Consider the following 25,423-nt stretch of genomic DNA (forward strand, 5'->3'; position numbering starts at 1 on the left):
CGCCCCAGCGCTCCCACCCACGGCGCGGTCCGGACCTCACCTTCAGCTCCCGGGAGGCCACGCGGGCTGCCAGCTCGATGACACAGCCCACCGCCATGCGTGCCGCCCCGGCGGAGTGCAGCTCGTTCCAAACGGTGTCACTGTCCACCTGAGCAAACAGCCGGCCCCGGGAGGAAGGCAGGGAAGAGAGGGAGAGGGAGAGGGAGAGGGAGAGCATGAGAGAAAACAAACCCGTGAGGGAGGGCTGGCAGCGTGACAGCCCATGTACAATAACATCAGTCTTCCGTCCTGGCCAGCTGAAAGGCCTTCTGGACATGGCTTTGCTTATGCTTTTTCTCTGCACAGGCTTTTCCAATGGAAACACATTCCTGTCATGCCTCGCTGCCATTCCCTGTTTAGATTTCTCATTACAAACAGTGTTACATCGGCCGGGCCGGGCCTGCTTGCCAGACGCCAGACGCGGTGTGCCGGGCCCTCACGCCGGCGGGGTGATGGGGACCTGCCAGTGCTGGGGCAAAGCATCTGGTGGAGATGGCCACCGCGGGCTCCGGAAGCCGTCACAGGCAGCCCGTGCCACCAAAACTCACCGGTGAGTGAGTGAGTGAGGGGTCATTACCCCTTTTTTTAAAAAAAGAAAAGAGCAGTAAGCGCTCGTCTTTCCTACCCAGGCAGGAGTCATATTTGAGTGACTGAAATCAGAACGATTAATTGTTTGAATTAATTTCAGTAGTCACTATTGCCATAGACAGAAAATAAAATTAAATAAAATTAAATCAAATAAAGTGCAACCCTTTCTGTGTCTCCACTTTTGACGAACTGATAATTTTTGGCTGAAAGGTTTTAGGTCCCACTTTGTGACAGATGACTGTGGTTATTTAAAGCAAAGAACATTTTTTGTGCTTGCTAAATGAGTAAGCGTTACATGTTAAACATGACATGAATATTATCTAAAATACAAGGATAAAATATTATAAAAATAAAATATTACAAAGGAAATATTATAAAGGTGGCTAAGCAGAACAGCTCTACAGCTTCAATCAGTATGCTAAAATTTTACTTCTGAAATCTATTTTTAGTAACTCTTTATTTATTTTATACCAATAACTATAGGTGAAATGTTGTATATCCTTTTTATGATATTAGGGCTAGCACACATGATGGTCTGAAAAAGTCATTCAAAGAGACAGCCAGACTTCCTCGATGCTCCATGGGAAGTGCATTTAATTGTATCATACTGTACAAATTTATCATGAAAAGAAAAACGTTTAGGGATAGACAAAATACTGTGGCAGATGCTATTTGGATAACTTCCAAGCACACTGAGACATGTTTTCAGTTTGAAGCAGAAGCTTCTGTTCCTAATTTCTTTTTTTTTTTTTTTTTTTTTAAAAAAAAAAGGAATGAAAGAAAGAAATCAAGTAATTGAAAATGGATGCAACTGCTGCTCAACTTTTGAGGTTCTAAGGAATTTCTCTGATTAGTCATTTGAAACAGAAAGAAGCTTGATCTTCTCTACACCTGTCAAATATCTTCACCATTACTGTTACAATAATATTGTATTTCAAACTACTAAAGTGATCTTACTTTTCAGTGTGCTGGACCCGAGTTCTCTATCGTTCCTATCAGTTTTGTGTGCATGGAGCAGAACTAACAAAAATAGTTTGTATTCATAGTAGACCTGAATAAGGAGACTGGATTTTGCTCACAAAGTTTAGAATAAGTTATAACAGCATACTGTATTTACATCCAAGAAACTAAAAATATTGTACAAACACAATTAAACATCATTAGTTTGATATGGGATGATTTATTATATTTGTTTTGCAGATTGGTAGCTTGAGATTGAAAGAAATTAAGTAGCTTTCCCAAACACACACACAAATCAATAAGTAACTAAGAAAATTACAAGAAGAAATAAGAAAGAAACCAAGTAGGAAAAAAAATAATGATGCATTTAACATTAGGCAGACCTTCAGATTGTCTCTCTATTGCTTTAAAGCAACTGTGAATCAATTTTCATTTTTAAAACAAATAAAGAGATAAATAAGTAGAGGTCATTGGTTAAATCAATTTAATGAAACCATAATAAAGTTTGAGAAATACTGTGCAGTACTTTAAATAAAGAAGTATCAACAAGAGGGCTGGGAGGGAGTACTTTCTTACAATTTTTATGGCTAGCAAATTAAGGTTAACGTGAAGGAGTGGCTGATGAAAAAGGTTCAATGGCAGCTGCTCAGTACACCAGGGCACAAGCAGGAGCCTGCAGCCTCAAAGGGACTATGATTCATTTCCAGGAAGACCGATTAAGTTAAAATTGTAACCACAGCTTGAGAGTGCCCACCCTTCAAGACAGTTGTCAGCTCTGACACATGAGACGGCAGTCTCTCCAACCACTAAATGCTTAGTATTGGCCAGGACACGGCATTTATCATCTTCTGCTTTCAACTGAGTGTGAGAAGACTGAACTGGGACAATAAGACCAAATATCTTCCACTGAAAAATTTGCCTCAGACCACGTGAATGACTGCTACCTCATTTTACCTGGACAGGAAGTAAAAATGGACAATCAGGAAAGAAAACAGCATTTCCTGAGGAATTTTCAAAAATTACCACCTAAATATACACAGGAAATTCAGGATATTTTAGCTGATCTTTTGGGCATGGTACATGTAACAAATAATAAACTCAAAGCCAGGGGTAGCCAACTGAAGCTGCATACCTTAGTGCACAGTTATTATAATACAAGAAAACTAACATAAACATATGAATAATTACCCTGAAAAGGTGCAGTATTACAAACTTAGATGTCAAATTCTATTTCATATTTATACAAAATTAAGACTGAATTTCTGAGGAACATATCATGAAGAAAAACCTAGAAAAACTTCCATCATACAATCAATGCTTTAGCTGTAATGACTGGAAAATGCCATCTCACTCCGTTTTATATATCTATTAGTTCTATGTATAGCGTTAAATGTTTCAGGTGTGCAATCACAGATTTTTTTTTTAGTGTTACTCAATGTTTGCTTTGTAAATTACTGTTGAAATACAGTGGTATAAATGGCAAGCCCATTAAAATTACAGCTACTAGCTGGCCCAGTTGCCAAGCTGTATATGAAATGCAGCTATGTAAATTCTTACTAGATATGCTTTTCTTTATTCCTGTGAGGTGAAATGGTTGGATTATACACAAGTAAAGGGAATAGGATTAGACACTGTGGTTTCTGGTTCTAGTTCATGTATATATCACATATATCTGACAGTCTAGATGCTGAGTATGCATGAATTTGTGACAAACGTGATGCTTTCTGAATCACAGACTATGAAAAAGTCAGATGGAATTCTATAAGAGGTTATTTTTGTTCTGCAAGTGCTTTGGAGCCACAGAAGAATTCAGTAAAAAATTTACCTTGATTAGGAATTTTTTCAGAAAATTTTAAAGAACATTTGCAAAAAATACAGCATTTGTAGCTTAATTCTGACAGAGAATCTTAACCCCCTTTTTCCTGCCTAATTATATATATATATTATTTTCATTTAAAAGTCCTTTAAAAAATTGCCAGGGTAGGAAAATGTTCTGAACACCTAACCAAATGAAAAACCCCTATTTTTTTTAAAGTATCAAAATGTCAGTGTTAAACTATAAGCATGCTACACATTTTGTTATCAAAAATCCTATCACTTCTGCAGCTCTTCAAAGAAGGATTGTGCATGATAGTGCCAAGAGCCAACAAACACGAGCCCTGTGAATGCTGACTTTCTAACACACATATGGATTTACTTCACTCCAAGTTTCCTGAATGAACACTGTAGGTTGTAGGCTTTTTCAAGCACATCTAGTATAGCTCAATCATTGGCATCTGTAGCAAAGCTAATACTCTGTAAAGCTACAGATGATAGAAATTAAGCTACCTGTCCCTGAAGTGGATGTGGAGGCATTAAAGAGGAAGGGAATGACTTAAGTGAAATGTAGGTAACTTTTCCTGACTGAATATGACTTATGTTTCAGAAATTCCCTGCTTTGCACTACAAAAAGAACTTGATATGAATGCTTGCTGCAAGAAATATCTATGTGATAACTTAACTTTCACAAACTTTAAGCATACTTAAAACAAGCTAAGAAAAAAGAAACCTTGCAGCAGAGACTTTTCACCAGATAGAAAGTTTGTCCCATAACCCCTCATGGCTGGAATATTTCATACTGAGGAAGACTGACTATAAAGTTTGAAAGTTACCAACTCCTTATACTGTGCTCAGGTTGTGGCACGTGTATATGAAGGTAGAGAGGAAGGATATGGCAATACATCTGAGAGAGTTTGTTTACCTAAAGGCCTTTCTGAAATCACTGCAGCTGCTGAAACTGGAAATGTTACTGCTATTTACATTTATCTGAAACCTACCTCAGAGAAGCAAAAAAGTAGCATGAATAATAATTCTAAAGCATCTTAAATAGATATTTATAACTGTCTTTTGTTTCATCTGTCCTTTCTTCTGCTAAAGAACCTCTTCATTTTTCACCCTCTGTTTCAGTCCTCCCTCCTCTGGAAACCTCCTGGGATCTGCCCAGTGGTCACTGGATCACAGTTCTGCTGACCAGAGATGCTGCTCCCAGTTGGACACACCCTTCTATTTTTCAAACCCTGCATGGTGTATTCATCTGTGTGAGTTATTTCTCTTTCTTAAATACTTATGATATACTCTGAAGTTACCTTAAATACACATTCACTGATAACGGTATGGCAATATAAAAGAACACCCAAGATACTGGTTTGGGATGGATTCTGACAAAGCATATCTCTCTCTCTCTCTCTCTCTGATTAAACATAAATCCAGCTTCCACAGTGGAATTCTGTTTTCACTCCTAAAAGGAATGAAAAATAGACTGAACCACTCATTCTGCTCTGGATGCTCTGCACAACTGTTGTCAGCATAAAAATAAAAACCAGTCCTCCTAGAGTTACCGCACATTCCTACTAGAGATACTCATTCTCTGAGAATAGTTCCAAAAATTAAATCTGTCATCTACCTGTTCATGGAACTTTTGACCTCTGATGATTCTTTGATAGCAGTGATTGTATTCTATGTGTCCAATATTCTGGACAACAAGCTAAAAAGTAGCAGTTCTTTACAATAGTTTAAAAGGATTCTTTGCCCTTTCTTTAAAGAACAGAGGTTGGGCTCAACTTTCCTGAGATGGAAGTTAATCGAGTATGCATTTCAGATGGATACATTTCAACACAAATCTGGGAAAGTACTACATAAAAAAAAATACTGTCCTTTGATATAAGTGGTTATGAAATTAAGAAGTAAATAAAAACTAGTCAGCTAACTAGAGTGTAATTATATGCAGTAAACAAACTGATTAAGAAATCTGTGAGAAATAATATAGAAGAGTAGAGACCTCCTCAGTGATACTGCAATTTAATAAAAGTTGCATATTGCAGAGCAGATTTCTGTGCTTTAGCTTTAAAAGCATTCAGACTCTCACACTCTTCCACCTATGCCAGAACAAACACATTTACATCACTGGTGTTTTTAGTTGCCTGGCATGAAAATAGAAATTAAATATTTTTTCTGAAGTGTTGCAACTTCTAAAAATTGTGTGTGGCATTTTGCTATCATTTCAGCAAGGCATCTGTCATTGTTGGAGACAGTTGGTGCCAGCAAATGCTAGCACATAAGTTTGTAATACTTTGCTCCTGACCATGAGCAGTGCAGCTTCCCAGGTGCCACTCTCATAGCTCTCACCTCCCACTCTTACAGATGTCCTGGTGATCATTCATCACCTCCATGATTTCCACTAAGAAGCAAAAGGCCCTCAACATGCTTCTCAGCTGCTGTTTCATCTCACCATGACTAAAGAAGCAAAGGTGTGCACATCATCTCCAAGGAACAACCTCTAATGAATGGCCTGTCAGCCATGTCTCTCATTAAGGAACAAAGGAGAAAAAGTTTGCATGGCTGATGCCTCTTCCATAAATCCCACATACAGGAAGTGTGTAAAAGTGGGCTACTTTAGGAGAAATACGTACAGTGAGCTTCCTTTATTTTTACTACTATTTTGCAGCTGTGTCAGAGATTTGTTCTGTCAAAGGCATTTCCAGCTGCTTTAATCTAAAATTCCTGCCTTAGAGAATGCCCAGAATACCAGCTTTTCATACTTTATTGCCTACCACTGCAGTTTACAAAAAAATTGTGAAGGGGATGCAGTCTTTAGGCTCCAGTGGGATGAATAGTTCAAAGGTTCATCACAAATCATTGCTTAAGCAAAAAACATGGAATTCACTTGGGCTTGCATGGACTTCTCTGTTGTGTTTGAATAGTTCCAATAAGAGAACTGATCAGCAATATTCATGGGAATGGACTTCTAAAAAGAATTTTAGAGGCTATTAATTCTGACCCCAAAATCTTCTTTCTGGGCAAGAACAAGGAATGTGGACAGTATATGTACCCACTGTATGTAGAATATTTTTACCTGCCAATACTGATCTAAGTTGTAAAGCTCTTATAAATCAAAGCCAATATCCAGAAAATACTCAGTAAAAAAATTCTAAGTAAAAATTAATAATTGAATGCCTAGTAGAGTTACTGATGGTGGTAGTCAACCACTGATAAAAATGCAGCACCTCTACTTCTGTACAAACAGAATTCACTTTAAGGTTTGTAAAAAAGTAAGTAAATATGTGAGGTCTGTATTAAAAAAATAAATAGCTTTGTATTCAAAATGAGAATCATAAAAGAATCAGGCTAAGTCAAGCTGAAGCCTGAATAGAATATCGTCTTCAGAAGACATAGTTTGATTCAGTTGTTCTTTTAAACTAACTTTAGTGACAGGCATTCAGAATCATAAAGCATAGATTCGACACCCTAAAGGATCTCAAAACCTTAGTGAAAAAGTGATGTGTGGATCATTGGTAGGGGGAATAGAGGGAGGATAGCATGGTTTACATGTGGATAAGAACTTGTTTTTTTTAAAAAAATACATAAATAAAACACTTAAGACCAGATTCAAGGCTCAGATATGTGGCATATATACCAGATGCTTGTAAAAAACTGTTACTGCACTTTCAGATCTAACTCTGAGTACTCTATTTTAACTTGAAATTTGTTTTAGTATTTAATGTATTAGTGTGTGAAAATGCTTGTGCAACTGCCTTCTTATGTTTGATCATGCAGTTTCTAGGACCTCATGGGCAAATAGAACAATGTGTAGCTGGTTGTAATGCATACAGTTACAGAAAATACAACTTTTATGTGCAGGATTCAAGCCTTATTTTTTAAAAGATTCATCATTTGCTGCTGAACACGTCTTAGCAATATATAGCATTTAATCTTTCTTCTTCAATGTAGATGATATTTAGGTTAGAGGCCACCACTGGAGCTATGCTAGAACCTGGTCTTTATTCAGATAAGGAACACATGAACATTTCCTCTTCAGAGGGCTTTTCTGTCCATCTTGGGGGTTAAATTCTATCAATAAACACGATATGTTTTTAAAGTGCAAATGTGAATTCTGGTTTAGTTACAGAGTTCCCATCAAATCCATATGTGTGTGGGTGATTAAGTCTGGGGAAAGTGAATAGTATTAGTAAATTGTATATGGTACTGTTCCACTATTTACATACAATGTGTGTGTGTGTGTGTATATAATGTTTCATATTCTGGCAAATAGGAAGGCTTCTTTGCATAATGCTAGCCTTTGGCCACACAACAGTTTTTAGGAAATGCACAAGATGAGATAAAACCTTTAAAGATTTGACTTTATGGTATTTCATTAACTTCACAATAATTTTCTGTATTCCATGTGCCTTATCTTTGTTTACAGTTTTTTTCATCTAGTCTAGTACCAAAGGAAAAAGGTCCTCTCTTAAAAAAAGCCCCAAAATTGTCTGAGGGACCAAATTCTGTATTTGATGAGTAGGCAGATTACCACTCCTGAGCTTTCTATGGAAAGCCTGATGCAAGTAAAAGCAGTCTGGGGCTATTCTAAAATATTCTGTTGTGCCTGCTGCAATGCCAAGGAACTACATCTCTCAGTTAAACAGCTCCGCCTCTCACTGGTCTAAACATCAGGCTCCATGGTGGATGGTACAGGGCCACCTCAGTGCCATGAAAGGACAAGAATGGGACAAAATATCTGCACTTCAGCGTGAAGAGATTTTTTCCCTTTTTTGTGGCCATGGTATTCATATGCTAAATGCAGCATCCCCTCCCTGCCCAGAGATGAGAAAACATTGCACTTTCCACATCCAGAGATGAAGTCTCTGTGCCTCAGTAAAGGAAGAATATTGGTTTCCTGCTGTGATCACCCAGATTCATGTTATCACACTTGTTAACTTTTTTTTCTGAATTGGGTCTGGCTGAGCCCCACAGTGACCCTCATAGCGCCAGTGCTCTGTGTTGGTAACTAGAGGAAGGTGTTGATAACACACCAGTGTTTTGGCTACTGCTGAGTAGTGCTCGCACAGCATGAAGGCTGTCCCTCCAAAATTATCCCCTCCACACTAGTAGGCTGAAGGTGGGCAAGATCTTGGGAGGGGACATAGCCAGGACAGCTGACCTGAAGTGACCAGTTGGATACTCCATACAATATGACATCTGCTCTGGTATAAAAGCTAAGAGAAAGGAGGAGGAAGGGAGGGATATTTTTGATTTAGGACGTCTGTTTTCTGGAGCAACCATTAGGCATACTAAAGTCCTGCTTCCTGGGAAGTGGCCGAACATCACCTGCTGATGTGAAGTAGAGAATAATATCTTTTGTTTTCCTTTGCTTCTACATGTGCAACCTTTGCTATTGCTTCATTAAACTGCCTTTATCTTGATCCACCAGTTTTGTTTTTTTAATCTTGTTTTCTCTTTCCCCTGTTCTGCTGAGGAGGGGAGTGATAGAGCAGCTTGGTGAGCACCTGGCATCCAGCCAGGGTCAACCCACCACATTTTCCTAAAATGAATGTGCCTAAAATTAAGAACTTCATTGCTTCAGGTCCCTGTCAATGAAGGAAATCAAGCATCTCCAGTCAGTTTTTCTGATCTTAGGTCAACTGACTCCTGCTGTAGTGATGCACATGGCTCTCTAATGGTTGTTGAGGCAAACAAGGGTGGTCAGGGTCCTGCTTTGGCTGCTCCAGTATTTTGTTTAAAATTAGGTATGTGAAGCTCGATAAGAGAATCTTCAGAGAACTGTTGTTATTCTGAACTGAAAGTAAGCAATGTGCAGTTTTTATCTCATTTCCCTATGTTGTCTTTAGTATGCCCACTCCAGGAAGCTGTGACTTTGTCTGCTAGAAAGTCTGCAATTCTCTGTACATAAGAATGCTTGACTAAAGTGTAATGTTAATTGATCTGTTCCTACAAAACAGCTGGCTCTCATGAACTGCGAGAACTGGTGGGGTATATCACCTAAAAAGTGCATTCACCAGTGCAGCTGGGAGTACGTTACACCCTCATTCACTCACCCTGTGGATAGCCTAAATAGGTTTATAGGGAACTGCGCTAAATGACTGAGCATGCAGACCCTTAAATGCTCTGGGATGACAAACCTCCAGCCCTTGTTCCAAGTCCCATCCCAACTGGCCTCAAGTTATGTCTTCGGGTGGTACCAGGATGGCCTTTTTGATCACATATTTTGATGACTTCTGCAGGAAACATCACACGGTCAACACTATGTAACTATGAGTCCTAAGTAGTCATGCAAAATATGTCAATTAAAGTATAATGTGCTTCTGAAGTTGTTTTCATTAAATATTGGAATTTTTTTAGGGATGGTATAGCTGCCAGAGAGGCTTAGGAAGTAAACAAGTCCTTTATTCCCAGAAGTCTCCCGCAATCTGCTCCAAAATGTTATAATGGCAAATTTCAGTAGGTTAATAAGGCAACTCGAGTAAGTAGTTTAAATTAATAGGTGATTATATTGATGGTATGTTATATTAATGATTTCCATCATATTGAGTAGGTGAGCTTCTAGGAATAACAGATTGCTTTCCTCAGACCAGGAAACAGACATATTTTTGGTTGACGTTTTAAAAGGACTATACCTATTTTGGTACAGCCTGGGATATAGGGGGAAGACACAAGTTAATTCTGAAATCTGTGTGGAGGTGATGTTTAATTTGAGTGCCCAAACCATAGCCAGTCCAATTTCTCTACAACCAGATTTGCATGCAGACATATGGAGAGACTGCTAAGCAGCCTGGAGCCTAAAATCTGCTACAAGGAAACAATGCCATCATGAATATTTTCTTAATTTTTACAGTTATACCATGATAATGGAACCAGGTTGGTACCAATAGCTCTTATACAAAGAGGAATGAAAAGTCATAATATGTAAAGGCTGAAAATTCTTCCTGGGCTCAGGGTGAGAAGATCAAGGGAAGAATGAGAAGCCACAGAAAATTTGTTGCCTGGATAACTTCCTAAAGTTGTATACTACTGAAGTCTTGCCCTTCTTGTTGCTTTTCCTCCTGTGCAGTCATGAGGTACCACAGCAAGGAATGCCAGGAAGAAATTCAACATTCAGAAAATATGAATATTTTTAAGTTTTGGAAAAATGTAGAGAGATTTTATGGTGTTACATTTCTTTTCTTGACAGTTACTTTATTGTAACAATTATTTTCTGATATGAAAGATCTAAGCTACACTTCAGTTAATGAAACTGGCCAGCAGTTAATGAAACAAGACCATCCTATCTCAGCAAAAAATCTCACCTCTGTTATACTGCAATAACAGCAAAATTAGAGGAAATGTAATGGACTTTCCGTAATATGTACAAGCCAATCTCTAGCCATTCAAATGGCTTGATATTTAGCCCATGAACCACTCTGATCAGCTCACTAAACATTTATTCTGCTAAAGTCTGATTTCTTGTGAGGTGGTGTTCTCCCCCAGCTACTCCTCTTGCAATTTAAAGATCTGACTTTACACATCACAGGTTTGGAGCAGTGTCTTTTGAGGGTGGGGGGAGAGCAGGGGGGATTGGATAACTGCCCAATTTCATATGATAAAAGTGAAATTCTCTTCTGTCTGCAGGACAATCCCCAGGGAACAACGTATGAAACCCAAACTTAAATAAAATCATATCCTGTTTGCAAACATCATATTCCCTTTGCTTCTCAGTAATCTGCACCCATAAACCCTAGCACAGCTTGAGAGCCCATTCCTCATCTAAACAAATGCCATAAGCCCCTTTATACTTTTACAACCATGTCAGAAAATAATATTGACTGCCAATAGTGATGTGATTGGAGTTGCCTCCTCTGAGCCATAAAAGAAGCAGTCTGTTATCAATTTCTTTAAATGCATCAAGGGAATTATGGGTCGGTTCAGTTCCAAGTTATAAATGACAATTCAAAAGCCGCAGAAGTGTTTGAAGCTGGGAGCCGATGATGACATTATCATAAAAGCCTGCTCTTCTTTGCTTTTGTGGGTTTTTTTGCCTATCAACTAGACAAAAAAATATGGCTGAGAAATGACTTCAAGATTTCTTCACACAGCAGCAGGTCAAACAGGCAGGAAAACAATCACTATTTTTAGTGACAGTCTGAGGCAAGGAGATGAAACTTACTCCCACTGAAAGTAGATTTCTGCTGCTTTCATTGTCTTTTTCACAGCATAACAGAAGGGAAAGAATTGCAATAGATTGATTCATTGATCAAATGATCAGTTATGGCTCTATTGGCTGTTTACAGATGAAAAATTGTGGATGGTCTGATAATCCACAGAACCAAAAAGTAATTTGTGATTATTTTCCCCATTTGGCCACTTCACCTGCAATCTACCCACCTCTCCTGGAAAACTTTTCACATTCCAAACTTCTGACCAGCTGCAAGAAACCATCTCTTGTTATTAAAACTGCTGGCCCTAGAGCTGCTAGTCTCTCTTCCAAGACAAAGAATTTCATCCCCCTGGTATTAGAATTTTTTAACAACAGTTGGTTCTGGAACAACCTTAAGCTTGCAAAAAGAATAAAAAACATTATTGTAAGAGGGAGGTCCCATACTTCAGTGGATGTTATACTGCTGACCCTAGATAGTCCTCTGATAAAAAATTAACCACCATTGAAAGAAAACCTGTTCCGAGCAAATTTAGGTTAGATTTGGAAAAGGTTTTTTTTTCTCTCTGTGGGACATCTGTTCAGTTTGACTGTCAGTATGAAACAGCTTTGTGCTTTTAGATAGATAATTATTACCTATATAGTTTCTTATAGAACTATAAAGTTTATTGTTTGATTTCTTCTGAAAGCCTAACATATACCAAACCAAATTCGCCAATGACCCTGACATAATCTGTCCCTATCACTACCTGAAAGAAAATTCATATGGATGAAAAATGTTTACAAAATCAGTAAATATAGCTTTACATGCCTTTTGCATGGGTACAAAAGATTTAGAGCCATGATGGAACAGGATCAGAAAATATTAGTTATAGACAATGCCTCTTGTTTGCTTTTCACAATTCTTGAAAAGAACTTTTCTTTACTGTAACTGTAAGTAACGTCCAAAGAAGAGGATCCCTGATCCTGACTGCAGTTTATTGGTACTGTTAGAACAGAGATAACAATGAGATCAATAATATAATAGAACTCAGAGTTACAGGGGTTAGTTGGACCTTTGTCTGTGAACAATGCAAACCATCCCAAATTCATGCCAACACAGCCTATAGCACATCAGCTGATCATGTCTTCAATGCCTGTGAAGTCCTAGATACCAGCGCTTGCTCAAAAAGCAGTTTCCATATTGTCCAGTGATTCTTTCATGTGAAACATATAAGCTGTTTGTGAAGCAGGGGCTCAGAGCTAGGAATGTACATTATTTATAAATGTATGACAGGTAGATCATAGCCTTAGATACATGGGCTTTATCCTACTAATGCTCTGTCTTGCTGGTCCAGTGCTCTTTTCAACAGTGGCACAGCTTCAGCACAGAGTGTGAGGGTCCCCAGCCAGAAACAATGGGACCTATGATCTCCTCAGTGATAACAACATCTGGTAAGAGATGGGGGCTCTGATATTAAATCCAGTCTGGCAGTGGAGAGAAATTAGTCTAGGTTTCCCATCCCCTGTGTAAGTAGCCTAACCACTAATCTATTTAATAATAGAAGAGCTGCAAATAACAGCCAGCAAGGTCCCCATATAGTTAGAATACAATAGGATCAAAGAGCTCTGAAAACCGTTCTCCAAGAGGCAGTCATAAAGTCTCCTGCAAGAAGGGAATCCTTTTTTGTCTTAATACTTTCTCACTGTATTCTTTAGCAAACAAGTAATGAAGCAAGCAAACAAGAAAATAAATGAGAACAAAAATTTTTAAGAGTCACTTCTTCCATCCTTCCTTAAAATCTTTGCATGAGCTACTTTTGGCCTTACATTGACCAATCACTACTTTATAACCTATTAAGTTGAAAGCTACTAAGTAGCAATGCTGCTTCTTTCTTTCCACCATCGTTTTGAAAGTAAACTTAAGAACTGCTTTCCACACAGTGTGAAGCAGCCCCCTTTCCCAGAGCTCATCTTAACCAATAGACATCTAAATATCACTGAAAGAGAGCTCCTAATCTGATTATTTACCTTGAAAAAGGTCATAACCTATTCCTTTAAAAGAGCCCCACAGCAAGCCTGACAATAATAATATGTAGAAAGGCAAAGCAACTAGCAAAAAAAATAAATAAAAGATCCATTTCTACAACATGTTCTTTAATCCAATTTCCATGATTTTAAATAAGAAATAAACAGATTCAAAAAAACTGTAGATAATTTTAAATGCTTTAAAAACCAAAGTTATAGTGAGCATTTCTGACTTGCATTAGCTTTAGAATGGACAACATACTTTCATTAGTAGGATTTAAAAGCACATCTCTATTCATGATTTTTAATACCACAATAACTTGTTTCATAGAAAAATCTTATACTTTAATTTTCAAAGCATACCATAGCCCTATTTACTTTCCAAAGCCCTCAAAGAGATTTGTCAAGAAATTTTTACACCAGCTTCTCACTCAGAAGCCCAAACATCCTTTCTCAACTTTGTCTCATTCAGTTTTCTCTAAACTTCTTAATAAGTGCAACAACTATGTGAAAATTTCTTTTTTGATGCAGAAATATATGCATGTTTATGTGTGTGTGTGCATGTGCGCACACAGTATTGCATAGAGGTGCATGTGGACATGTATGCCTACGTGTCAATATGTAATGTTAGTTGATCCATATACAGAAATGACCTCAAGTTTCAAAATTACCAAGTTGCTGGCCACCAGGTTCCAAACTGCAGGTAGAGTCCTCACCAAGCTAAGTTCACAGTAGAGGAGCTGGAATGATTACCACTTCCTGATTCTTTGTTCCTTAACTCATAGCTCATGAATGCTCCAAAATTACTAAATACTGAAAGTTAAAATGGAATTTTTCTTTTTTATGTGTTAAAACCTTACAAAATGACTATTTCTTCTGTCAGGTATCTCATAATAAATATTAAAAACCCCACTATAAACAAGACTAGTATGGTATGGAATTTATCCTTTGTGAAGGATAAAAGTAAATAAAATGTTAGAAGGTTGCATTGGAAGTTGACCTCTAGAGATTGTGGCTTTATTCCTGCATACTCCGAAACACTGAAAGGGAACTAAAATATATATGCATCATCTAGCCAGCCCATCAATATCCAATAATATCAACTTTTCACTTTGATATTGCTGATATCAGTAAATAATGGACCCAGCTGGACCAAAAGTGTAGAATGCTTTTGTGGGGAAAAACCCCTGTATGTGAAAATTTATTTATCCCTGGTATTATCTCAATTCTACATGTCATGTTTTTCAATAATTTAGAATAATTCTTTTACCTAGTGTTGCAACAGATTTTTGTCTGCAGATTTTTGTCTGCTGTGTCCTAATACTTGCAAGCTTGTATTCCAGAATGAATCCATTTCAAAACAGGACAAAACAATGCTCAAATAATTTATTAGTTTAACAACACCCAAGTTATTAGCTAGCAACTAGTGAGCACTTCTCATGCTAAATGTTAGCTTTGGTAAATTGTTTGTCCTTTCTGAGAAATGTGAAGCTATATTTACTTTTCAACAATACGCAAAACAGCTTATCCAAAGCTCATTTTGCTAAAACAATTACACCCCTGTTACTTTCCTGAAAAATAGAGCTCATGTAAAACACCCAAAGTAGGACAACTAAGTGTGCACATTATCACAAAATATGTTCTTGTCCAACTATTCCATATGTTTGCTGTAATGTACTGTCTTCTGTGTCTTTGAAAACACAGTATGATAATGGCTCAGGTTTCATCTCTACATTTTTTATCAGCTTCTGAAGACTTTGTACTGATAATGCAGTACTGCAAAATTCATGAATGAATACATATGTTGTATGCTTTCCCTTTTGCGAAAAAACAAGCATCTACTTACCCCAAGTCCCCCACAAGGCAACAAGGAAAAGAGTTTTTGAGACACGCTTCCTATATATTAAAGAAAAAAAAGAAACAATAAACATCATTTATCAAAAAGACATTTAAATACTGGAACAGTCATAACTCTTTACGGTAATTCAGATTTTGGTATCACACAGTGAAAATGCCATATATTAGAATAAAAAATGTTAATAGTACTTAGAAAGCAAATCAGCCATGGGACATTTAACAATGTCTTTTGCAACAGTGACAAATCTTAAGACTGGTAAGCAGTAATTTCAAAGGAGTATAATGATCGAATCTCCATAGAAAGTCACTCTGAACTAATCATCCTGATATCTGTAGCTGATAAGCAGCTTGCTTAAGCTAGTCATCTCAGCAGCTCCTACAGCCAGTGAAGTGAGGTAGTCACCTCTACCCAGCCTAGGTGACTGATGGGGTGAATTATACTTGAGAAGTGCCTGTTTCTTTTCACTGACGACAGAGGGAACCTCATTAAGCTTACATGAAACTGCTAAGTTCTTAACTTCATCTCTCCTAAAGAGTTTCTCGTTTGAAAATTACAACCTTCGTCTTCCTATCTATGCAAAAATACTGTTCTCTTCATTTACATACCATCACTGAATACACTAATATGTTAAAAACACAAAATGAAATAGTACTTGTTTCAGTATTACTTAGTAAAGACATTCTACTAAAGGGAACAAAAACTTAAGAGGCTTTAGAATATAATTTCTAGCTTACTCAGCTCTATACATTAGATAATGTGATAGGGTTTATCTTAATATTTATACTCACTTTTTATTCATTCATGTTTTCTTTTTTTGTACCACTGAACTCACTGTTTGTCTTGATAAGGGCAATATGAAAACCGGGTAAGGATCTCAGGATTTGATGCATTTCCTATCCCAGTGTGTAATCTGATACTAAGGCAGCTGTGGAAGAGAACATAAGCTTTTCCCCTGCTGTATCACAGAACTGGCTTTGTAACTTTGCCATCTGGAGGAAATGTTAGATAGTGAATCACTCAAGTTACCTAGAGGAGCCACCCATTGTTATGGAAGGGGCGAACGCTGCAGTTACTCATGTTTAGCAGGTGCCAGTGAAATGCATAAGGACAATTATAAGCCATCATCTTTGAAGTATGAGAGACCAGACTGCAAGGGCTGAGATGAAGAAAGTGCTTTACACTTCGAGTAAAATCCAAGATGCATTTTTAACCGACTAGAAGCCTTTGATCAGTTTGCACAGTGTGCGAGAGAAGCCAAACAAAACCTCCTGTGGAGCTACCAGGGGAAATGCAGGTGCAGCAGCTATGCAGAGTATTCTCATACTGTGAGTCCTAATGGCCCCAGACATGCAAGGAAATGTTGGCGGCAGGAGATTGTCAGAGTAGAGGTACAGGAGGAGTTTCCAGATCTCTTGCTAAGCAGATCCAGGGACCAATGCGAACAGCAATTTTTGATTTTTTACTGTGGGGAAGATCAAAAAGTCTTGAGAAGATAACTAAAAAATGAGTGCTCTTAAAGTGCCAGGAGACATTAATGGAAACATAAGCTGTAAGTTGAGATGAAAGAAGGCATTTTCAGAATATTGGATGACCAGACCTTTTTTCTTAAATTCTGTTGCTGTGTTGGGACATAAGAGAGAACAGATGAATTCTCATTTATCTCCCTGCAGCTGGGCACATTGTGCATGGTAAACACTATTAAAAACAACAAACAGAAAGTGAAAAAAGAAAAGCAGATGGTGAGGAAGGACACTAAAATCAATCAGCAGATAGTATTAAAATGGGGAGAAACAAGCACAAAGCCTTTTCAATGTATCAAGAAACTTGCCTGAACAGTCACTTCTTATTACACAGTAGTCAAAAAAGCATATAACAGATGTTGCAGAACAAGAAAAACATTGCAATTTCATGAAAAGAACAGTGGGGAAAGGTTCTACTAAGAGAAAGTGAGACCATCACTTTGCTAGTCTCACAAAAAGAAAAGCGATCACAAAACTCTTCGCTATAAATGAAAATGAGTAGCAAAAAGCAAACCCTGAAAATGAGTTGAACTGAGAATTTTCCATGATGTTTGGAGCTAATATCCCAGTAGAACTTGGTAAATAGCAGTCACTTTACAGTAACACCCTTCTACACCCTTGCATACCTTCATAATAATAGCAAAAAAGATATTAGAATACTTAAGTAAGATAGAAGCCAAATCTAAAATAATCGTAGTTTTTTTTGACTTTGCATCAGGCCAGACTTTGCGGTCACCAGCAAATGGCTTGAGAAAAAAGATCTTTCAGATAAGATTCAGTACAACAATCTACTGATAGAACTAGAAATATTATCCAAGATTTGTATTCTAAAATTTCTACCCACAAAGGCAGTAGGAGCTGGTTAGTCAAATTAGGTGCTAAGGCACCCAGCACTGACTGAGGTCAGGGCCCCTGCAGAAGTTAAGGAAGCTGCTTAGAAAGTTGGCAATTGGGGACTGAGAGTATAATGAGCAGGAAAAACGATGGGCAAAAGCTCTCATTAAAAAAAAAATAAAAAAAAATTAAAAAGTGTGTTCACTTGTGAAAATTAACAGTTTGAGGAACCTGATTGTTTTCAGTGTCATCCCTCAAGAATGAAGCCATTTTTGCCAAGCGGTCATTTTTTCACTAACTTGAAATTGCAATTGCACGGAGGTTCTGTGGATGCATCTTTTAGTTGTAGTCTAAATACTGCCTTACTGTCAGGGATGTGTTGATGGTATAATTCTCTTTTACAAACTTGTAATTATTGGAAACTTGCTTTTTAGAAATACTTTCTTCATTATGTTTGGAGAAGGAAAAGGGAAACTAATTTGTTAGACCTCTTTGATAACTGTTCTGCTCTTGAGCTTATTCAAAGAGATTTGAAAGGCTGTATTCTGTCACATGAAACCATAATGTGATGTGACACGTAGCCTGTATATTAGTTTCCTTCATGTCGAGACAAAAGATATATATAGCGCATATATAGTGCAACATAAAACATTGCTTAACACACACAATGAAATACAATCAGTCAAAAGCTTAATTATGCAACAGTGTAGAAGTGGAAGTGATCATTTGCAATAGCTGCATTTGTAGGCCCTGATGCAGGGGAAATAAAGCCAAGAGTTCAAGACAGTTTATACTCTGAAACCATTAAGAATATGTGAATGATAACTGTGTTCATGATTCTTACCAATTTCAGTAGTTCACAGCCATTTTACTTTGCAGTCTTCCAGAATAGTTGCTTTTTTTTTTTTTTTTTTTCCTGAACAGGGACACTGAAATAAGCATTTTTTGACAGGTAGCACATTTCTAGCCTTAGTCATACTTAAATTTCACTCCTTAAAGTGTTCATTTTCTGTTTGAAAGGTACAGAAGTTGCTTGTTAGCAAAAAGAAAGAGCTTCAGACAAAACAGATGTACTCCTCTGAACAGGGACAGTTTTTTGGAGCACAAGTGGAGAACAAACTGTGCCTCTGTCTTTTTGCATGTGTAGAGAAGAATGGTTAGGTCTTCCTTTTCCTTAGGATGCAAAGCCACAACTTGATGGAACAGTTTCTGTAGAAAATCAGTGCACTTTCATTGAGACAGAAATGTTTTATGAGATGGTGTTGTTATTGATAACATTTTTAATGAGAAATATTTGTTTTAGATTTTTATCCTTTGCTAAAAATAATTTTGAATTGTACTATACCAAGATGTTAATTTTAATGTCAGGATTGGTTAGGTTCAGCCTCACTGAACTGGGGACAATGAAAGGTAGAACAGCCACACTGAATTTTAGAAAAATATGAGACAAGTTCATTCCTTTACACAAGACTCTGGAAGCCCAAACTATTAGAGCTTCCAGCCAAAAAACAGGCACATGCAAAAGCATGTGGGAAGGGTGTTTCATTGACTGTTGTCTTGGTAAAAGGCCATGTGAGATACAGCAAGAAAGAATCCTGGAAACAGAGACAGAAAAGGGAATTAAGCCAAGGATATGCTCAGAATATATGCTAGGAGTGTAATCTTGATACAAATTTAAAAGTAAATCTTTTGGACTAAGTGTCAAATAAAGAAGGCAAAGACTGCTGAGTAAAGAACTGTGGACAAAGAAATGTTTTTCTGAGATTGGGTACACAAAGCTTTCTGCATTCTCTGTACAAAGGCAGAAACACAATGAGGATACCTAGTCCTTCACCTTCTAGCTGCAACTACACACTGAATCCCATATACTGGTCAACCACTGAGATCCAAAATGGGAACAGTATTCTATATGAATATATGTTATATTAAATAATGTGAAAATTAAAATAAAATGAATCAAACCCAACAAAATTTAAATGTAATGCTTGACTCTATCAAAATGGAACATTTTGACAATGTTGATGAGCTCAAATCAGAATGTTTCCAGATTTTCATTTTGCAGGAATTTAGAGTATTTTCTTGGGATGACATTTTGTTTGGTTGGGGTTTTTTTTGGTTTTAAAGGAGGATTGCCTACTTTGGAAATTAAAGCTCCTGAGAATGTATTGTATTGTAGTATTTTTAAGTTTTGGTGGTGCTTTGGCCAAGAAGATGTGTAAACTTAGGTAACATTGTGATCAAGTAATTTTTCTTATCTGCTTATGGCTCACTGAAGCAACAGTCTGCCTTACAGAAGAAAGTCTTAGCATTAGTTTCCAAAGCAAAATAATTGCTATATATTATTAGAACTGTGTCAGCGATTCCTTTTGATGGCTAGTATTGTTTTTGTTTGGGTTGGGTTTCATTACACTTAGGAAAAGCTCCACATCTTAGAAGAAGTTATAAAAATAGCTGAGAATGAGTGTGTTGCATCCAGTGTGCTGGGACAATAAAGGGCAGGATTTCACTCACAGATTATTTCCAAAAGGCACTACTTTTTTATGTTTTTTCCTTTCACGTTCTCTGTAGCAGGTCTGACAAGTAGATCTGCTTCATGCTACACTCATGACAGAGTTCAATTTAACCCTACTTTTCTATTATAAAAAGCATATACTGAGCATTGGCTGTGCATGAAGATATTTGATGTGAAAATTCTGTCAGTTTTCTGCTATTCTGTACATCCATAGGTCCGTTCCATATTTTAAAGTGTTTTCACTCCCTATTACTGAGAAAGATATCATATCCTGCATAATGGGAAGGCATTAAAATAAAGTTCACTTATTAGCAAGACTTAGGCATGTTATCTGTACTCAGGGTGGCTGAAATATTTGAAATAAAGCAAATGAGAACAGCAAACAAGCAATTCTGACAAGCAAGTGTATCTTAAACTCCCATTTTCAAATCAAAGAACACAAGAAGATAGAAGACCAACTGTGTTCAAAATTGTCATTGACCTCAGATGGAGAACAAATCACAGCAAAGGGTTAACACTTTGATGATTCTTTTAAAAGAATAAGGAGAAACTTCTATTGCTGCTTTCCAGCCAGTGCATTTTGCTAATCTATATTTGGCTTCCATTGTAACATTCTCCTTCCACATAGCAATGCATTTGGAAAAAATGAATTTTTGTCACACTGCTTGCCAAGTATTTTAAACTGACACCAGCTATGACTAATGACAGTGCTGGAATGTGCTGTTCTCAGTAGAATAGAGGCCTGTACAGACCTAGGAGTTTCCTGGGGTCCAGCTTCTGTCTGTTCAGGGGGCTGGTGCCATACAGCAGTGAATGATGTTCAGAGTGAACCAGCTGTATTTCCTCCAGACTGGCTTTTCGACCTCGAATTCGCTGAAAGAAAACAGCAGAGGCCTACAATATTCCACTGACAATATTTAGGGAGAGAAAAAAAAAAAAAAAGGTCCGAAATAACATTTAGTATGATTAATAATGGGTTGAAATTGCGTCATGCAGGAATGTGACACTGATTTGTTTATCGAAGTAATACTATATGAAAAACAAATGCATGTGTGGTTTATCACAAATGCTTCACTTAAGTCTTAGCAGAGTTAACTTAATACAGGGTTTCACACACAAGAAAAAGAAAAGATTCTGTCTCTTTTCTACACCATATTAAGAGATACAAACCAAAAGGTGAAATATTTCTTAAGAAATCTGGCTAGGAAAATTCTTGTTTAAAGGATAATAACTTCTTCACACCTGTAAGCTGCAGATGTGTTCTGAATGAGGATTAATGTTTTTTTGCATCACTAATTGTACTTGTGATTTGTGCTGTTAGTAAGAACATGATCACAGTGAGGAGAGCCAGGAAGGAGAAGAAAATTAAAGTTTAAATGCTTTAATAAAATATTTCTATATCTTTTTACTTTTTTAATGTATGTACAGTATCGCAGGATCGGTTTTGCTGTTACACATGCTGACTCATTTGCTGCTTCACATGTTTGTTAGGCAGAGTTAGTCTCTTTAACCGTTTCTCCAGCCTGTACTCACCCCGCTTAAATTAGCGTTAAAAAATTTGGGATGTCTTTCTATAAATCCATTAAAATTTAATCAGTTTACAAGGAAGTAATATAGGAAAGAAGGAAGAGAAGATAAAAGCAACGCTTTCTTATTCAGTGGATCTGTTCCTTACATGTATTTGGAGTTACAGCTTGCTATAGAAATATTTACTTCTCTGCTTGTGCTTGTGCTGCACATCCTTTGCAGACACAACAACATGAAGCAGATTTTGTTCAGGTTTGGGCATAACAAGCAGCACTGCCAACAAAGTTCTAATCCCAGGATCATTTTTCCTGTTGATATTGTATAACATGGAGAGAAAACAACTGGTTTCTAAGGTCTTGGACTCTTATTTGCAGATCTGGTCCTTATGAATACCTTGGGCAAAACCTCTCGTGACTTAGACTGTGGATCTGTCTGACTGTCAGGGTCTACGGATAAACCGGTACAGAAGTTAACTGAACAGATGATCCTATTTTTAATAGACTAATTAATCTGTTACAGAAATGCCACTTAATTCTATTTTTCTTAGAGGTTAAGTTGTAATTCTTATCATATCTGTCACCTACTTATGCACATTCAGAAAGCACCAACCTCTTCACTAGGAGAAGAAAGCAATATTATAAATATTAAGGGGAATGTGCACTGCAGAAGAAAGGAGCTGCCTAGAGGCATTCAGGAGAACCATGCACAATTTATATTGAGTTAAGCAGTGGCAATTTTTTCTGACTAATCAGGAAAAATGTCCTAAGAGTTAGATGTAGATGACTGTGGAACAGGCTTCCCCTCAGGGAAATGGTGGAAGCCCTATTTCTTGCAGTGTTTAAAACTTGACTGGACACAGCAGTGGAAAAAGCATTTTAGGGAATGATCCAAAAACTAAATGACTTAATAAACTCTGTTTCATCTCTAATTTTTTCAAGCCTCTCCCAGTCCCACATGAGAATTTGTAGCAGTGCATTCACATCCTTTTAACACACAGTTGCACAATCAAAATCAGCACATTGTGTTACTTCATGGAGTCAGTAAACTCTGTAATGGTTCTTCTGGGTCAGATAAAATGTTTTTCTTTCCCAGTGAGGTGACTGGTAACATTTATTCGTTCATCCATTCTCATTAAGGTCTATGCTTCTAATAAGCTGCTTTAAAATCTATATGCCCAATTCTCCACAGCAAAACTGGAAAGGGAGGCTGGCTCTTAGGACAGCTAAAACAAATGTATAAGAAAAATAAAGAGGTATTTTATGAAGGTCAGATCAAAGAACCTTGAGTAAAATGCTCACTCTCTGGTCATATATTTTCTACGAGTTATACAAAAACTCTTTAATGGCTGTTTAAGAGAGTTAATTGTCTGGCTTTTTTTAAAGTGCTATTAAATGCCATATCCCTTTAACTATTGAAAGACCAACAGCTAGCCATTATTCTTACCACAGCGATCTCTGAGATATCTGGTCACGAAGTGGCCTCTGCAAAAGATTTTGCCTACTACCCAATATTGCCAGCCAGATTCTCTAGAGAAGAAACAGGTTGTGCAGAAACAGGTTTGGTGCAGAAATCAAGTAGCACTGAACAGGGCACCCCAAGCCAGGCTGTTCCCAGCAGTGAGGTCCTTGGAGTGCATCCAACAGCTGAGCTGCCAGGGCAGGCACAGCCCAGAGCTGCTCATTCTCCATGGCTTCTCCAGTTCTAACCTTGAGCATTGGCAAGCAGATTTACACGGTAAGTGGCAGGCGGAAAAGGAAGGTAAACAGTGCACACGTCTGTGCTGTTTCTGCCTTCCTATCTCCTCATTTACTGTTCCTTTCATCCCACCCTTGCAGTATCTCTGCCTGTCAAGCCATTTTCAATAACATTAAAATTCAAATTATCTAAGGCTCTACGCAGAGGAAAAAATTACACAATGATGCCAGGATTTAGCAGATTTACAAAAAGCATATGTCATAAACTTGTTGCCAGAATCTGGAATCATGCAACTTCAGTTATGCAAAGCGACAGTTTCTGGCTCTCACTGGCATTAGTTATCAGACGACATAACATATGCATTTGTATAACTTTACACTTTTATCCACATCTTTTTTTATTTTAAAGTGTCTTTCTTAATTTTCATCGAGCATAGTAGTATCAAAGGCCTAAAATATAGTAGAAAGCGTAAAATTGGCATAAAGACAATGAAAAAGGAGAAATAGCATAGGAGAACTTATGAACAGTATTTATTTCATTCAGGGAGATTTGAATACTATGTTCATCCATCTATTACATCCTTATTAGAAGGCAAGTCATCCTTCTCTGATGTGCATGACAATCTGTGTGTTGGTTTTCTGGTCTGACATATGCAGTTCCCTTATCAACAGAGACATTTCTACATCTCAGGAGAGCAAAATGCTACACCTGAGTGCTTCAAAAAATCGGTCTAGAACTGGTAAGCTCCTCTCCCCACAATGGGAAAAGGCTTTCACCTTTCACAGAATTTAAGGTCGAAGAGGACTGTCTAGTCTGGTCTTCTGTTTAAAATAGGCCATTAAAGTTTCACACAGATAACCTCTAATAACCTGAAGATTTTGCTTAGACTTTCAGCAGACTAAACTCTTACACAGTCAGAGATTCAAAAAGACAAAGGTGAAACTCCCTGTTTCTCTCTGCTATACAATAGGAATTGATGACATAGCTTAAGGAATATTTCTCACTGGGGTCCTTAGTGTAAAGTGTGCACTGCCTTTACTGCAGCTATTGGTATGGAGATGTGTCTCTGAAATTCCCTTTGGCTACCTAGTTTGTAAATAAGGTCTTCAGAGTTTTTCCCACTTTTGGGGATTTCTCATAGTTGTTAAATTCTCGCTTGTTTTTTTAAACACACAGAGATAACATGGATCTTTTGCCAGTCAGTACACCCACACCGCTTGCTCTCTCTCCATTCTGTGGGAAATGCAAGTATATCTCTGACGTGCATGCACCCACTCAGAGATGTGTTTACTCTTTCCATGTGTTTTGGTCCTCCAGTGCCTAACTTGGATATGTTCAACACTACAAAGATTTTTGCTCTTAACGACTAACTTCTCCTGTATTATTTCTTCTTTAGTTGTGAACTGAGGATGGAATCTTTTCATATATTCTAGTCTATGCGATTTGGCAGACCCAAAGGTTTATATATTTCTAAATTCTTTCCTTTTCTTCCCTTTGGTCTATGAGATGTGGATAGTAGGAGGTATAAGATGTCTCCCTAATCCAGAAAACTACCAAAATTCAGATCAAATTCCAGGCTAAAAAGAAAAATGTTGCTGGACTGCAGTCCCTGCAGGAAGTAGAGTTGGGGGCACAAAGTGGAACTGTGTTGACATTCTTTTCTTTTCTAAAACTGTGCTGATCAATGTAGCCTGATGTCAGTCATGTGTGCATAAATTATGGCCCCAGTGGAGTTATGGAAATAATTCCTCTCCCTAGAACAAGTAGAAAGCAGACGCCACTACCAAAACATAACTCAGTCCCTTTTTTGTCCCAAAGGTGGGGCAGCTATGCATTGCTCTTTACCAAGAGAAAATTGCAAAAATAGATAAGGGATGTTTTTATGCCAATCTTTGCATCTTTTAGTTGCCCTGTTCTGG

At 37.5% G+C, this 25,423-nt stretch overlaps 1 protein-coding gene across 1 annotated transcript in view; it reads right to left on the bottom strand.

Annotated features, from left to right (window-relative positions):
* Positions 1-25,423, bottom strand: part of HDAC9 (histone deacetylase 9) — a 485,255-nt gene that overhangs the window by 115,602 nt on the left and 344,230 nt on the right. Inside the window, exons 16-18 of the mRNA XM_056333956.1 lie at positions 21,035-21,155; positions 15,405-15,454; positions 41-148 (exon numbers count right to left, since the gene is read on the bottom strand). Coding sequence (XP_056189931.1) covers positions 41-148; positions 15,405-15,454; positions 21,035-21,155 — 279 coding nt within the window. The remainder of the gene's footprint in view (positions 1-40; positions 149-15,404; positions 15,455-21,034; positions 21,156-25,423) is intronic.

The sequence above is a fragment of the Falco biarmicus genome, chromosome 4, assembly GCF_023638135.1.
Source record: "Falco biarmicus isolate bFalBia1 chromosome 4, bFalBia1.pri, whole genome shotgun sequence".
Classification (NCBI taxonomy): Eukaryota; Metazoa; Chordata; class Aves; order Falconiformes; family Falconidae; genus Falco; species Falco biarmicus.